Source organism: Phymastichus coffea, unplaced genomic scaffold, assembly GCF_024137745.1.
Source record: "Phymastichus coffea isolate CEN01 unplaced genomic scaffold, Cenicafe_Pcof_1.1 PCOF00004, whole genome shotgun sequence".
Classification (NCBI taxonomy): Eukaryota; Metazoa; Arthropoda; class Insecta; order Hymenoptera; family Eulophidae; genus Phymastichus; species Phymastichus coffea.
Window position 1 is genome coordinate 7,500,811 of NW_026706815.1, and position 16,694 is coordinate 7,517,504.

At 33.2% G+C, this 16,694-nt stretch overlaps 1 protein-coding gene across 2 annotated transcripts in view; it reads left to right on the forward strand.

Annotated features, from left to right (window-relative positions):
- Positions 1–16,694, forward strand: part of LOC131666840 (myelin expression factor 2) — a 297,458-nt gene that overhangs the window by 83,449 nt on the left and 197,315 nt on the right. For both annotated transcript variants that reach the window (XM_058939827.1, XM_058939817.1), the window contains exon 6: positions 13,806–14,236. In XM_058939827.1, the coding sequence (XP_058795810.1) occupies positions 13,806–14,236 (431 nt within the window). The remainder of the gene's footprint in view (positions 1–13,805; positions 14,237–16,694) is intronic.

A 16,694-nucleotide genomic window follows, 5' to 3' on the forward strand; every position in this document is an offset into this window, starting at 1 on the left:
ATGTGTTAGCTTTTTTAATGCTTGTTCTAGCCCAAGTCATATCATTTTTTAATATAGGAGGAGAGAATTTTTGTGGTTGTTTAATTTTTTTAGTGGCTTTCCAGAGCGAATAGTCAGTAACCTCAGTTGCGGTTAGGTTTGTTAGATAGTTGTTTATATTATCATTTTTTTCGTCATAAAGAAGTTTTTTAAGTTCTTTAATAGACCTATTAAATTTTGTTTTATCTGTAGATAGCCTAGTCCGTTGCCAGATTTTTCTTAACTTTCTTTTTTCTTTTATTTTAGCTGTTACTGTTTTGGAATTTATTTCTTTTTTATTTTGTTTTATTGAATATGTAGGGGTTGCATTTTTGATGGCTATATAGATGTTATTGTTTAAATTTTCAATCGCAGCGTCTATATCCTGTTCTGTTTTTAGAGGTATGTTGCATGTAATTTTTTTGTTTATTAATTCTCTGTAAAGATTCCAATTTGTTTTTTTGTTATACATATGACTGGTTTTTTGGTTTATTTCTATTGTTGAGTTTAGGTTAATAATGACTGGAGAATGATCTGAGGTTAGGTCAAGACATGATTCAGCTATTATGTGTTTATGGCATAGTCCTTTTATAATAGCGAAATCTATTAAATCCGGTAATTTATTTATGTCTGAAGGCCAGTAGGTAGGTTCGCCTGTTGATATTGGCGTTAAGTTTTCATTTTTCATTACTGCATATAAGGTTGCTCCTTTTGGATTTGGAGTTATTGATCTTGATACCCACCATGGATGCTTTGCATTATAGTCTCCTCCTGCAAGAAAGCGGTTTCCCAGACTATCAAAATATTTTTTGTATTGCTCATTTTTTATACTATGTTTTGGAGGGCAGTATAATGCCGAGAGAATGATGTGACCGTTGCTGTCTGTGATCGCAACATTTGTTGCTTGTAGGTAGTCATGCTTGTGTGGTTCTATTTCGTGGTGTTTAATTGTGTTTTTTATTACTATTGCCGTTCCTCCATGAGCCTTACCGTCGGGATGATTTGTACTGTACAGTGTATATCGTGGGATTTTGAAAAAACTTTTGTGTGTGAAATGAGTTTCAGAAATTAGCATTATATCGATATTGTTTTCTATGAGAAAAGGTTTTAATTCTATGCTTCTTTGCGCTAAACCGTTAGCGTTCCAAATTGCTATTTTTATTTTTGTATTCATTTTATCTTGTTTAGAAGCGTGTTGATTAGGTTTAACATAGTGTCCATTTTATTCATCATTTGCATCATCATTTGCATCATGTTTACGAATTGACTGTCGTTGGTGTTTACTGTTTGTTGTGGTGTCGGTGTTTGTTTGGGTTCAGTATTTGTCGTGTTTATATTTTCGGTTGCTGCCTGTGCATAAGTAACGTCTGGTCTAACGGTATTTTCGGGCATTTGTTTTGCCCTTAACGGTGGAAAAAGTTTTTGCTGTAAGAGTATCCTTGCACTGCAGCCCTTATAACTAGCCACATGATTCCCTCCACAGTTTGCACACTTTACTTCATTTATTTTTGTTCGGACTGGGCAATCGCTGGTGAGATGATTGCTTGCGCATTTTACGCAGACTGGAGGTCGGTGGCAATAATTTTTGGTGTGACCAAATTCTTGGCAGCGCATGCATTGAGGGATATCTTTTTTTTTATGCGGAGGTTCAAAGCTAATTATTTGTTGCATTAGTTTTTTTATTTCAAATATTTCTTTGTTATTTTCTTTCGGTTTTACTTCAATAAAGAATATTGGCAACGGTTGTTTTGTGATTTTGTGCTTTATATTTGTAATTCTTACTACTTCGTGGTTAAATGACTCAATTTCAATTTTTAATTCGTCTATGTCTACTGTTGGATGCATGTTCTTTAGTACAGCTTTGTACGGTTTATTTTCTTTACGCTGAAATCTGTAGAAGTCGGTATTTTTTTTTTCAAGTTCATTGACTGTTTGTGTGAAGAGTTCCGGTTTATTGATTTGTATTTTGATTTCGTTATTATTTAAAATTTTTAACGTGTATTCATTTTTTGCTATCTGGTCGAGCAATTCACGTAGTGGGGTTATTTTTAAGACACCATTAACATAAATTGGTGGTGATTTCGCAGCTTTTGGAATTACGGTTTGATTTTGAATATTTGATTTACCTGTGTTATCACTGATTTCCTTTTCTTGCAATACCTCGTATTGATTACTTGTTTCTATTTCCTTTGGGCTATTTCCGAGCCAGTAGTCCTTAATGTGTGTTTGTCTTTTTTTAACTGATTTGTTTTCATCTGGGCTATTTCTTGGGCGCTTTTGTTGAGCAATTTTCCAGGTTGTTGTTTCATCGTTTATTTCTTTCGAATTTTTTATTGGTGTGATCTGCACCTTTTCTTTTATTGTAGCCATGACGGCTAAACTAATACTATTATTTGTCTGTATGATTTGGTTTTGTTTGTTTTATTTGCTCTGTGTTTCTTTGATATGTCTGTTTACTGTTACTGTCTAACGGTCACTTTAAACTTAGAGAGCGATCATTCGCACATCTGAACACCTCGAGCGTTACGAGTGAACTGATCTTATAAATATAATACAAATAAACCGAAAGTGTTTCGGTATTAAACACCTAGTTATTAACTCCATACGCATACCTCCTAATCAACTTCCTGATTAACCCTCTGATTAGCCCCACTCACATATCACCTGATCAACCTCGCTCACATACCCCCTAATATAAACCTCACCCCCCGATTAACCCCACTCGCATACTCGTTGATTAACCCTCATTAACCACATTTGCATACCGCCTGATAAATCCTACTCGCATACACCCTGTCAACCTCACCTCCTGATACTCACTCGCATACCCCTTGATCATCCCTGATCAACGTCACTCGCGTATCCCCTGATGAACCTCATTCCCTCATCAAGCCCACTTTCATATCCCCTGATTAATCCCAACCGCATAACTTCTGATCAACCTCACCTCCTGATTAACCTTACTCGCAGACATCCTGATCATCAAAATTGATGATTAGCAACTATTCATATAGTATTAATAGGGTTTAGGGGTAGTTCACCTTGAAAATACATAAAAATGAAAAAACGCCGAAAAAAGTAAATTTTATTTTATCACTTCCTCGATGAAAATTTATTTTTCAATTTTTTTATGATAATTTCGTGATTCTGTACACGGAACATTGACTAAAAATGTAGTTTTTTCCCCTGTATATCGTAGGGGTTGGAACCCCCGAGTTAAAAACTATACGGTTTTGTTGTTTTTTAAGTAAGAAATTTTTTTTATTTTGTTTCATCATAAAAGGTTCATTACAACCAAAGTTACTGCTATTTAACTGTTTTTAATGGTGACTTTTGAGGGTGGTTTTCCATCCCCTACACAGCTTTTTCCGCCGATAAAAAAAATATACATGTCTCTTATTTTTTTATAAAGTATAACATGTCTCAATTGCAACAAAATTGAAGGCGGACGGTTGGGAATGTTCCCTTGTCAGATTAGACTCACCGTATGCAATTGTTAACATTTTAAGAGTTTTAGAGCACTTTATCCCATTTTTCACACAAAATTTAATGCAAATTCTTTGCTCAATTTTTTCGATAGAAAAAAATCGCCGAACATACCACACACTTTTAATCTCTGACGCCTCTGCCAGAAAAACAACACGTATTATATAGTCAGAACTATGAATATATGATCGTGGCGAGTGTACCAACATAACAACAACAATTCAAAACTTGAATGTACGTAAAATTGAAAAGTCACCTTACTTTTTGAACACCCCTCTTATATTACTCAATGGTTCACCTACATATGAAGTAATTAAACATAATCCGCTAAGACAGCTTCAAACAAATACTGACAGTTTTCTACGATTATTAAATAATAAGGATTATTTGGACCGCAAATATAATAACAAATTTATCACACAATCAAACGATAGATAAAGCATATGGCCTAGTCAAAATTCACAAAATTGATATGCCTTTACGTCCAATTATTTCATTAGTGAATAGTCCAACTCATATTTTGGCTAAAAATTTTATATTATGATCTAAAACAGAGTATAACACCTCCACATCTTACCAAGTCACATATTAACAATAGCGTTAAATTTAGTAACAAATTTTCGATTATATCTAGAATATAATGATACATTTATTTCATTAGATGTAGTATCGTTGTTCACAAATATTCCGGTCAATTTAATACTTTAGACCGGAGATCAATTACTATCAGAAATAAGTCCAAAATTCCATTCACAGATGTAATAAGGATTATAAAGTTTTTGTATGAAAATACATATTTTATCTTGAACAAAAAATTTTATAAACAAATTAAAGGTACACCAATGGGCTCATCTATTTCTCCATTGTTCATAGACATAGTACTTGACGATTTAGAAAATTCGTGTTCGACTACCCTAGAATCCAAATTCTCTTGTATACCCGTGCTATATATTAGATATATTTTAAATATCGATGATACTTTTTTAATTGTTAAACGTCACTAAATAACTAAGATAATGCAAACTTTCAACGAATATAACAAGGACTTAAAATTTACCTTAGAAGTAGGAACCAATGGAAAATTAAATTTTCTAGATACAATTGTCATCAAAAAATGGAATAGAATCATTACAAATTAGTATCAGAAAGATACTTCATCTTGGCAAATTGATTCATTTTATATCAAACTACTAGTTATCTTACAAGAACAATATTGCATATAATTTGGTTGAACGGGCGTTTTTATTATCTGACAAAAGTTTTCATAAAGAAAACAGAAAAATCATTACAGACATATTACTAATAAAGAAATATCCGTTAGAATTTATCACACGACATGTACATATCCGACTCAAAAATTATTTTATATAGATAAGACAGAATCCAAAAATAGGGTAAATAATCAAGATAAAAAGTAGTCAGCATTCCATATAATTCCAACCATGAAATTATTGCACAGTGCCTTTAAGCACATAACATTGGTACTGTACCCATAGTAAACTAAACTTTAAATTAAATTCTATTATAAAATTAGGGAAAGATACTACCTCAAAAATGGATCAGACAAATGTGGTCTATAAATTAAACTGTAAACAATGTGATGCTTTGTACATCGGAGAAACAAAACGTGCATTAAAGACTCGAGTAAACAAACATAAAAATAATAAGAATGCTGATTCGGTAATAAATATACATATGAGTAAAAACAACCCTGAATTTAATTGGAATAATGCTGTTATACTAGCTGTTGAATCTAATTGGAAGAAACGTTTGATATCGGAGATGCTACACATCAAGAGTAATAGTACTAACGTTAATGACAAAGAAGATATAGTAAAACTGCGTAACAATTATAATCCGATCACAAATACACTTAAGGGGTTGGGTTGGGTTGGGTTGATAAGCTTAATAGGACATATATATAATTCGATCACTAATATACTCAAGGCTTAATAGGCTTAAGTATGACAGGTATATAAACATGATTTCATATATTAAACTTTAGTTGACAAGTTTTATTTGTTCTGACAACATGCTTTAATAGCTGTGAATTTGTTAGTATGTAGTTAGAAGCACCACACTGAATAATTTGTCATATATGTTCTAACCTCTATTCACTTTTTTAATAAATGTTCTGGAGAGGTTGACAAACCAGTCAATGAAACGTTAACGTTAAATTATTGTTTTTATTAATTGCCTACACCGATCGAGGATGAATTAACTGTGATCATTGAACCATGTCAGGCAAGAATAAAATCCAAATTAATCTTTAGGAACATTTTGTAAATGACACTCACTCATAATTTAAGAGTTACTGATCATGATAATTTTATGGTGTGGTTTTTGAATGTTGGAGATGCAAAAAATCGAAATCAATATGAGAAAGAGACTGAATTGTTAGAAATTCTAGATTCTATGTTAACCGATGAAAAAAATTTAAATAAATCAATTTTTGAAGATAGAAGAACATTAAATAATTTGAACAGAGACGACAAAGTAATTTTGGCTCCTATAAATAATGATTTAATAAAGATTATCAATGAAGTTTTAGATATAATGAATGGTGATTGCCATAAATATTTAGGATAGATATAGATACGAAGATGGCAATGGAGAAAATTTAGATTTTATGTTACCAACAGAAGCTTTTAATTAATTAACTCCAAACGGATTACCACCGTATAGGTAAAATTGAAAGTCGGGCTGCTGTCATACTGTTAAGAAATAAAATATTAATGAAGGACTTTAATAGTAAACGATTGATAATTAAACATCTGTACAAATTTACAATTCAAGCACACATTACACGTGGAAACAAAACGGGTAAGACCGTTCTTATTTCCAGAATATCGTTATCGCCTGCTAAAGAAGATGTAACATTCAAAATGCGTCGTAAATACTTTCCTGTGTGATTAGGTTTCACAATGACAATAAATAAGTCACCAAGATAATCGTATTGACGAGAAGGGGTTTATCTACCATTTCCTGTTTTAAGTCATGGACATTTATATATTACCTTATTTTGAGTGAAAAGTAGATCAAATTCGAAAATTGTATTATTGAATAATGCTCCCATTAAAAGGGGTGGCGATAAATATACCAATAAAATTTACATAAAAGATATCGTTTTCAAAGAAGTTCTGTAATATTTATTTCGATTCTAATAATGGATCAGCAGGTTCGGACTGAAACGGCAGCAGCGCAATCAACTGTGCTTCACTGAAAAAAAATCTTTTCAGTTTAAGAGTCCGTAACCAGCTTTTTTCGTATAGAGCACGCACAATGGGTAATGACTAGGATGTCGTTGAGGGAGCACACACTATACTCCTCACCTAGCACGCACTATACTCCTTGGACGACATCACTAGGATGTAGATCAAGGAGTATACTGTGTGCTACTCTCGCTGACTAACCACGCGCTCACCAGTGAGAGAGCCAGCTATAGAGTCTCTGGTATAGCTTTGCTATCTCTTTCTCTCTTACACTGTCGAGCACTCGCGAATAAGAGAGACAGCTAGTCTCTGGTAGGTCTGCTATTTCCTTCTCTCTTTCTCTTTGTCTCTCTTTGTCAGTGCGCGTGAGAGTGAAAAAGACAGAGTTGTAAGCTCTCGGCTAATACTTGCTTTCTCTTTCTTGCCGGCGAACGCGCTGGTCGGTGTAAACCAGCAAAAAAGACAGTCGTGCACGCACGTAAAATGGCAACACAATAACAAATGCCTAATCATCTCGCGTGTAAAGACTTGTCACAATATCTATCAAATCGTTGATACAAAGCAAATATTTGGAAAATGGATTTTGCACAAATGTTTTTAATTAACGAAAACTGTGAAAAAAATAGTGATAGTGACAGTGGAAGTGATAACGAGGAGTGTCAAAACCAAATAAACGAGCTTGTGCAGAAAGCAAAATTAGATCTAATACCAGAAAATTAAAAGAGGTTATATGAAGCACTATCAGAAATTTCAAGTTTGATGTACTCAACTAAAAACTAAAGAAATCGAAGAAAATGTATTATTAGCCTATTTTCAAAAATTATCTGAAACTTATGCTGCTACAACGTTGTGGTCTACTTATTCGAAACTAAAAGCTATGATAAGATTAAATACAGGAATTGATATTGGAACCTACATGCAACTTCAATGTTTTTTGAAGACAAAAGGAAAACGTCGTACGAAAAAAAAGCTAAAGTTTTTACAAATGTTGAAATTTCGACTTTCCTAAATGATGCTTCAAACGACGAATATCTTCTACATAAAGTAAATAGAATATAAAATAAAAAACAATCTATGTATACACTATAATCTTATCAAAAAAATCGAATAATAATAATATTTTTCATTTCAAAGGTGGCTTTAATCCTTGGTTACATGGATATCTTCGATCCAAAGACTTGTTAAATATTATAGCTGAAAATGTGAAACAACAAGGCTCTATTTATCAGATTTCTGTTTATATCAGTAATAATAATAGATTGGAAATAGGAAAAATAAATTGTTTTATACTGATGAAAGTGTTTATCCAATACTTGGAAAATACATAAGCCTACGTCAAAAAATATTGAAAGATTTTTAGTTCAATTTCGTAATAAAAAGTACACACAACAGGTATAATTTATATGTAATCTTTCAACTCTCGAAATCTATTTACAATAATTAAATGTATAATATAATCTAAAATGAAAATTAATATTTACAGGTTGTTGGAAAAGGCAAACTATCTTCTATCTTGAACGATATAGCTAAATTTTTGAATCTACCTGAAGTTGAAAAATATACAGGACATGCCTATAGAAGAACCTCAGCTACGTTACTAGTTGACCAAGGGGCAGATCTTATGGCACTGAAAAGACATGGATTGTGGGAAAGTAACAGCGTAGCTGAAGATTATGTTGATGAGTCTGCTTTCAACAAAACAAATACAAGCAAATTGATATCAGCTGCCATGGGTGTAAAAAAAAGAGAGCCGGTATCCTAATGTGTTCTGCCAAATAAAAATTCTCAACCAACAGTATTAACTCAAGTCGAATTGAATGAGATAATTAATATTAGTCAAGAAGAATATGCAGAGTTCTAAATACCGATTTTTTGCCAAAAAGTAAAATAAGAAATGGAGTTTTGTTAGATAAAAATTTGAATGCTGTAATAGCGCCATCCATTGTAGAAAAAGAAAAGAAATAGTTAACACAACTAGAAAGAATTGAAATTGAAAATATAAGTCAGGAAGAATTTGCAGAACTAGAAACTGATTTTGTACCAAAAATAAAAAAAAGTAAAGTCGAGTCTGAAAACTTTAGTCGACAAAGTATTTTAAAAGGATGTGACATTTTAGGAAGTAAACAAAATAAAGAAAAATCTGTTTATGTTTTTAATAATTACACGTTTACTATTAACAATAAGTGAAAAAATACAATATAGTTTTTTTATGTTATTTTAAAAATACTGGCTTGAAAAGTCTGCATATTAATATTTTATTCATTCAAGTGTTATAAAATTAAGAAAGCCTGTATTAAAAGTTGTATTTATGAATTATTTAATAAGAAATAACATGTGATATGATAGTTCTGTTTATGGTATAAAATATTATAAATCTAGCTTATGAATGTACGCAAAATCTACATTCAATGGTTTAGTCTAAACTATATATTACAAAACTTTGTAATTTATCAATCGTTGAAAATAAATGTTCATTTTTTATGAAATATATAATAATAGTACGTGTCTCTCGCCTAATGTATGTAAATATTTACGCGATAAAAAGCAGGTTACAGACTCCAAAACAGAAAAATTATGTACGTATTTGGGCGAACCCGCTTGAGTTCTTCCCCCTCTCCCTCCAACATTCTTCGCCGACCTCAAGCGGGTTCGCCCAAGATACGTTAAATACTAAATCTAATCAGCGACAGCATTTGATATGCAGTGCTATGTTTATTCGACTTGAGCACACTGAAAATAATATCGCATAGGCATCAGCATGTTATATATAGCACTGGAATAAACTGACTGAGGCATAATAAATAAAATAAAATAAACACCGAGCCCGATCGGTAGCAGCATCTGATATGCAGCGCTGGGATGAATCGTCCGTAGCATAATTAAATTAATATCAAATCGGCAGCAGCACTGATATTCTGAGCTGGATTAAACTGGCTGCATCATTATCAGATATGTACCGCTGATAATAGTATATCAAATCCTATCGGCAGCAGCATGTTATATATAGCACTGGGACGAACCGGCGGCATCAATATCAACTGTGCAGCGCTAAACAAAAATATAATAAAATCGGTAGCAGTATGTTTTTTGGAGCGCTGAACAAAAATAATCGAATCGGCAGCAGCATATTATATGCATTGCTGGGAAAGATTTAAATAAAAGGTTTGTTCACATATAATGACCAATCCGCCAAAAAGACGATGTCACGTTCTCAGGATGATCCCTTCCCCCTGATCGGCGAGACACCATATCCGAGAATGTACACTAGGTATATAGTGTATCCATCGAAAAACACCGACTCACCCAGGAGATGATGTCCAGGTGCTAGGATGACTCTGAGGTGGATGAAGTGCGGCAGTCAGAGCGACTTTCCCCCCGGTTGATAAGGTGTATGTACCAGGGTGACCCCTCCCCCGATCAGTGAGATATTATCTCTTGGAACGTACACCAGGTATATAGTGTATCTATCAAAAAACACCGCCTCATCCAGGAGACGATGTCCAGGTTCTAGGGTGACCTCCAGATCAACCTTTCGCCCGGTTAACAAGGTGCAGAGATCAGGCTGCCCTCCCTGAGATGTACAACTGTCATCGGAGATAAATTATTCACCATTCAAAAAGAACGGATGGATGGACGGACGGACAAGAGATGTTTCTTCACTTTAATATAATTATTTTCTTTTGCTATTTATTTGTCAATCGATTTTGATTGAGAATTTTAAATTATAGAATTGTTTTATGCATAAAGTGTACTTTACACATTTTTATTTCTATAAATGTTTTGATTTGATTCGAGCACTAGACTGAATATTAATATGAACATGAAATGAAGCTCGCTTGATTACACGAATCACCAAATATTTGATAAAATTTTTTAAAATTCAGCCATCATACTTGACATCACGGTGAGATTTATTGATAAATCAACATTAATAAACATTTATAAATTCTTCATGTTGCAAAAGGTCTAATTTTTTTATTTTATAGATTTAAATATACACTGCCGATCAGTCACTTTTACCCCCCCTCGAGCAAAATTGCTTGAACTTGGAAGTTTCATATTTTTGGTCATAATCAACGTACAGAGACGAGCGGGAGCGCATTTGAAATCTCTTTCCAAGAGCTTTCGAATAGTATACATCGGAAAATTTATGAAATCGGTTTTCTAATTTTTTCAATCGAATATTCATCAATGAAAATTCCGAAATTTTCAGTCTATCTTTGATAACTTGCCAATTCTAGGGAAAAAATCCCACGAAAATTTTGAGCACAGCATTTTCTTCCTTTTTTCAAACCCTATCCAAATCACTGGTCAAAATTTTGTCCATCAAATATGACCCTTGTATGAGAAATTTTCTTTTATAAAATTTAAGAAATTTTCAACTTTTTATAACTTTGTAAATAAACATCCTAGAAAAAAGTGTACATGAAAGAAAATGTTTCATTTTTTACGTAGAATACTGTTAAGTTTTTTCAGATTAAAAAAAAAATATTTTTTTTATCCATCTTTCTATGGTCGTTCAAAAAAAAAGTAAAATATTCATCTGCAACGTGAAATTGTCTTTTTGTAAAATAAAAATTGTAGATTTCAAAAACTTGTTCCCATTTTTTTTTCCTCACAAGAACGTTGTTTTTCAAGTATTTTTCATCGCTGCTTTTATAGCCGGTACCAAAAAAAAAAATATTGTACAGGAAACAATAGTGAGTATACGTGTGTGTATTCACACCCAGTAATCACAGGCTTATTTAGTAGATACCCTACTATTTGTAAACACGTTGTATACTCCGGTGTTTACAAATAAAGTTTATATACGAATGCTCACTATATGAAATGTGGTATCTTCTTAAATATTTCTGTGTCTACGATTATGAGCAAACTTGTTGATCGCGAGCCTTTCAAGTGTGAACAACTGTTTGTGTAATGTGTAGTGAACATGGCAAAATCGAAAAATTTGTCCGTGCGTGAACGTAATAAGATCATTGCCCTTCATGAACTGCAAATGAGTAGTCACGCTATTTCAAAGCAGTTGAAAATAGACAGGCGCACAGTGGCTTATAATATTAAAAAGTTCTGTACATCTGGAAGTGTCGAAAATAGGCAACGCAAACCAAGAAGAAAAACTACTGCCAAAGAAGATGACTACATTTGTCGAACAAGTTTGCGTAATCGAAAAGCCACTGCCTCTGAACTTACCGCAGATGTCAACAAACATTTAGAAAAACCTGTGAGTGTGAGTACGGTAAAGAGACGTTTGCGAGAGAAAGGACTTTTTGGTCGAGTTGCCGTTAAGAAGCCACTTCTACGATGTGTAAATAAAAAGAAACGCTTACAGTGGGCAAAAAGTCAAAAATTGGACTATTTCTGATTGGAAAAATGTACTGTGGTCTGACGAGTCAAAATTTAAAATTTTTGGAAGTAGAAAGACAGTGTATGTAAGAAGACGGGTTGGTAAGAAATATAGTAGTGATTGTTTAGTTCCAAGTGTGAAGCATGGTGGTGGTTTAGTTATGGTATGGGGTTGTTTTGCTGGATCAAAAGTAGGTGATATTGTGAAAATTGATGAAATCTTAAAGAAAGAAAATTACGAAAACATTCTACAAAGGCACGCTGTAACGTCAGGAATTCGACTAGTGGGAACACAATTTGTGTTTCAGCAAGATAACGATCCAAAACATACATCCAAATTATGTAAAAATTATCTCTCAAATTTAGAAAAGAAAAAAAAATTGAAAGTTATGCAATGGCCAGCCCAGTCGCCTGATTTAAATCCCATCGAACTGCTATGGGAAGAGCTCGATCGAGCAGTGAGAAAATCTTGCCCAAGCTCTGCAACTAATTTATGGGAAATTTTACAAAGAGAATGGAACAATCTCCAAGAAACCATATTGGACAAACTAGTCGCAAGGATGCCAAGAATATGCAAAGTTGTTATCAAGCATAAAGGAGGGCCCTTTGATGAAAAAAAAGTTTAATTTGTCTGATAAAAGTTCTAATTATCGCAAGTTTACGTTTGTTAATTACAAAGTCACTATTGTTACGTGTTATTGTTATAAGACGGTGCATTTATTTATTCTAATTTTATTTATTTCGAATGATATTTAGCAAAAAATTTGGTTCATCGTCCTTCCGCATTTGATTACTTTTGTCTATTTTTTGTTATCTATTTTTTGTTGTCTATTTCTATGTTATGACATTCTACTAAAAACACGCTAGAATCAAATCCAGAGTGAAATAGCAGATAATCTTCAAGTTTTAGGCTCAATGAAACTTATGTAAAGTTATTATTTCAACTAAATAACTTTCCAGATTAAGCATGTATTTTCATTTGAATCATGACATATCATTATTGTTATTGAAAAACAGTGTTTTTATGAGGAAAAAAATGGGAATAACAAGTTTTTGAAATCTACAATTTTTATTTTACAAAAAGACAATTTCACGTTGCAGATGAATATTTTACTTTTTTTTTGAACGACCATAGAAAGATGGATAAAAAAAATATTTTTTTTTTTAATCTGAAAAAACTTAACAGTATTCTACGTAAAAAATGAAACATTTTCTTTCATGTACACTTTTTTCTAGGATGTTTATTTACAAAGTTATAAAAAGTTGAAAATTTCTTAAATTTTATAAAAGAAAATTTCTCATACAAGGGTCATATTTGATGGACAAAATTTTGACCAGTGATTTGGATAGGGTTTGAAAAAAGGAAGATAGAATTGGCAAGTTATCAAAGATAGACTGAAAATTTCGGAATTTTCATTGATGAATATTCGATTGAAAAAATTAGAAAACCGATTTCATAAATTTTGCGATGCATACTATTCAGATGCTCTTGAAAAGAGCTTCCAAATGCGCTCCCGCTCATCTCTGTACGTTGATTCTGACCAAAAATATGAAACTTCCAAGTTCAAGCAATTTTGCTCGAGGGGGGGTAAAAGTGCTTGACCGGCAGTGTATACGATCAGCTAGGTTATAAGAAATAATTAGTTGTTCCAATTCGGCATTTTTAAATGTTTTTCTTCTATTCAAACTATATCTTAAATCTTTGAAATGTTCATTAAACTTAATACTTGAATTGAATTACAGCAACAGCTCTTACAAACAGCAATGCAGCTGCGCTTCAAGCTAGTTTAGCGACTGGTTTGGGAGCCAACTTAGCGACTACTTCTTTGCTAAATAACTCTCTAACTAATGAGCTGGCGTCAAATTTGAATAGCTTCGGTCAAGGAGCAGCCAGCTTAGCAAGTCTTCAGGCTTCTTTGGCTCAGTCAAGTAATACGTTCGCTCCTAGAGGCTTATCCAAATTGGATAATGATGTTTCCTTTGGTAATAATAATACTTTTGGAAATCCTACATTTGGAGGAAATAGAGATTTTGAAAGTAGTTTCAACCGAAACGAAAATGAGCGAGTCTCTGTTGGAGGTGCAACATTTTCAACAAATCCTCATCAGGCTGGAAATAATAGACAAACCACAAATGGGTCACGACAGATGTCAGATACTATTTTAATTGGAAATGTGAGTATACTAGTACATACATGAAACTATATTTCGATATTAAGCCCTTAGGCCAATTTGATAGTATCAATTTTGTTATACTATTGTAATACTTATATTAAAATTAATTTGTATTTAAATATTTGATATTAAATTATCTATCAAACGTGTGGTTGTTAGAAAACAAAAAGTGGCACACGTGTATCACTATTGAGAACACAAAATGTTAGTATATACAAGGGTTGTTTGAAAAGTCCGTGTAAAATGAGAACTACTTGATTATTTTTTAACAAATCTTTTTCATTTTTCAATATAGTCTCCTTTTAGGCTTACACATTTTATACATCGCTGATTTAGTTTATTGATCCTTTCTAAATAATAGGATTTGTCTAAATCTATAAAATAGGCATTCGTTTCTATAATCACCTCGTCGTTTGAATAAAATCTTCTCCCTACTAACCAATTTGTCATATTAAAGAACAAATAATAGTTCGATGGAGCCAAGTCTGGAGAATAGGGGGGATTTTAAACGAGTTGGAACCCTGTTTACATGAGTTTTGTGGTTACAACTAAGTGTGGACTGGTGCGTTATCGTGATGGAACATGACTTTTTTGTGAGCCAATCGTGGATGTTTTTCTTGCAACTGTTTTCAAATGATCCAACAACGATGAATAATATTCACCTATAATGGTTTTATCCTTTTCTAGATAGCTGATGAAGATTACTCCTTGCAAATCCCAAAAGACAGTCGCCATAATCTTGCCGGCCGAAAGAATGGTCTTTACCTTTGTTGGTTCAGATTCTCCCTTAGTAACCCATTGTGTAGACTGTTATTTGATCTCAAGAGTGGAGTGATGTATCTACGTTTCATTTACAATGAAATTACAGTCCTGTGGATTTTTCTGGAACAGCTATAAACCGTTCTTGCCACATTTCACGCATTCTCGTATTTGGTCAATTGTGAGCAATCGATAGCTTTTTCATAACTCACGTGTTGGTGCAAAATATTATGTACTTGTTCGCTCGAGATACTTACAGCACTAGCAATCTCAAGCACCTTCACTCTTCTGATAGTCATCACCATATGGTGAATTTTATTAATAATTTCTGGTTGGGTGACCTCTACATGGCATCAAAAACATTCAACGTATTTTGTGCTCATATAGCCACTCCGAAAAATTTGAAGCCACTTATAAATCATTCTAATCGAAGCACAATCACCATAATGTTTATCAAACTTCTGTTTAGTATCCTGAGGCATTTTGCTTTTAATAAAGTAATGTTTAATCAATACGAAATTTTTTTTCATTCATTTTTTCACGACCACTCAATTTTTTTTATTCAAACGAATGTTAAACACGAAGAAATATGAGGTCTGTCCCAAAAGTATTCGACTTACGTTCGTATCTTCGCGCAGAGAGACTCAGGCGACTTGTAGAGGGTACGAATGTCACCAGCAACTTCTTGTCAGTAGCCTGAGATACCAATGAAACGCCTTAGTTCCTGCGCAACGTATATTTGTTTACAACGAATTTTTTAGAAACGGCTACTCTTCAGCTTTCCATATCACTATTTATATGTATGATTATAATTTTTTAAATCGGAGATAACGTCGATTGAAAAGAACTAAATCACAGGTTTCGCAATGTTTAATACAGTTGCGGGCAAAAGTGTCCGGCCAAAGTTGTTTTTATGTTTTAATCATGTACAAAGGGTGCAAAGTGGCAACACAAATACATCATCGTAAAGTACCTTTATTATATACTCAAAACATGTAATTTAACAATTTATTTTAACAATCAACAAAATTTAATATCGATAATAACAATTATGGCTTATTCATAAGTATCCGGCCAACTATGAATGTGGCAATTACAAGTAGAAAAAATAGTAACACGAAACAAAACAAACTAGAAATGGTTTTAAATGTAATACAGTCATCAGAACTTCGTAGCCATACCCTTAGAAGCTATCACGGCAGCACATCGGTGAGGCATCGATTCAATAAGTGTCACAATCCTATCATGAGAGATGTTGTTCCACTCTTCTTGCACTTTTTGCCATAGGGAGGCTTTATTAGCATAGCTTTGCTTTCCTAATCTCATTTTTAGCTCTTGCCATAAGTGTTCAATAGGATTTAAGTCTGGAGACTGACTCGGCCACTGTAAAACTCGAATTTTTTTCTTACTAAAAACTTGCTGAAGGAGGTGTAACCTGTGTTTTGGATCATTATCCTGCTGAAATATCCATCCTCTGGGCATGTTTTGTCGAGCATAAGGTAGCATTTGCTCCAATATAATATCCTCGTACATGACAGAGTTCATATTGCCTTCTATTTTGAAGATTGGACCGACGCCTTTCCATGAAAATGCACCCCATAGCATTATGCTACCTCCACCATGATTCACAGTCGATATTTGGTATCTTGAATCATATCTACTAACTACCGGTCGCCGCACATACCTTCTACCATCATTT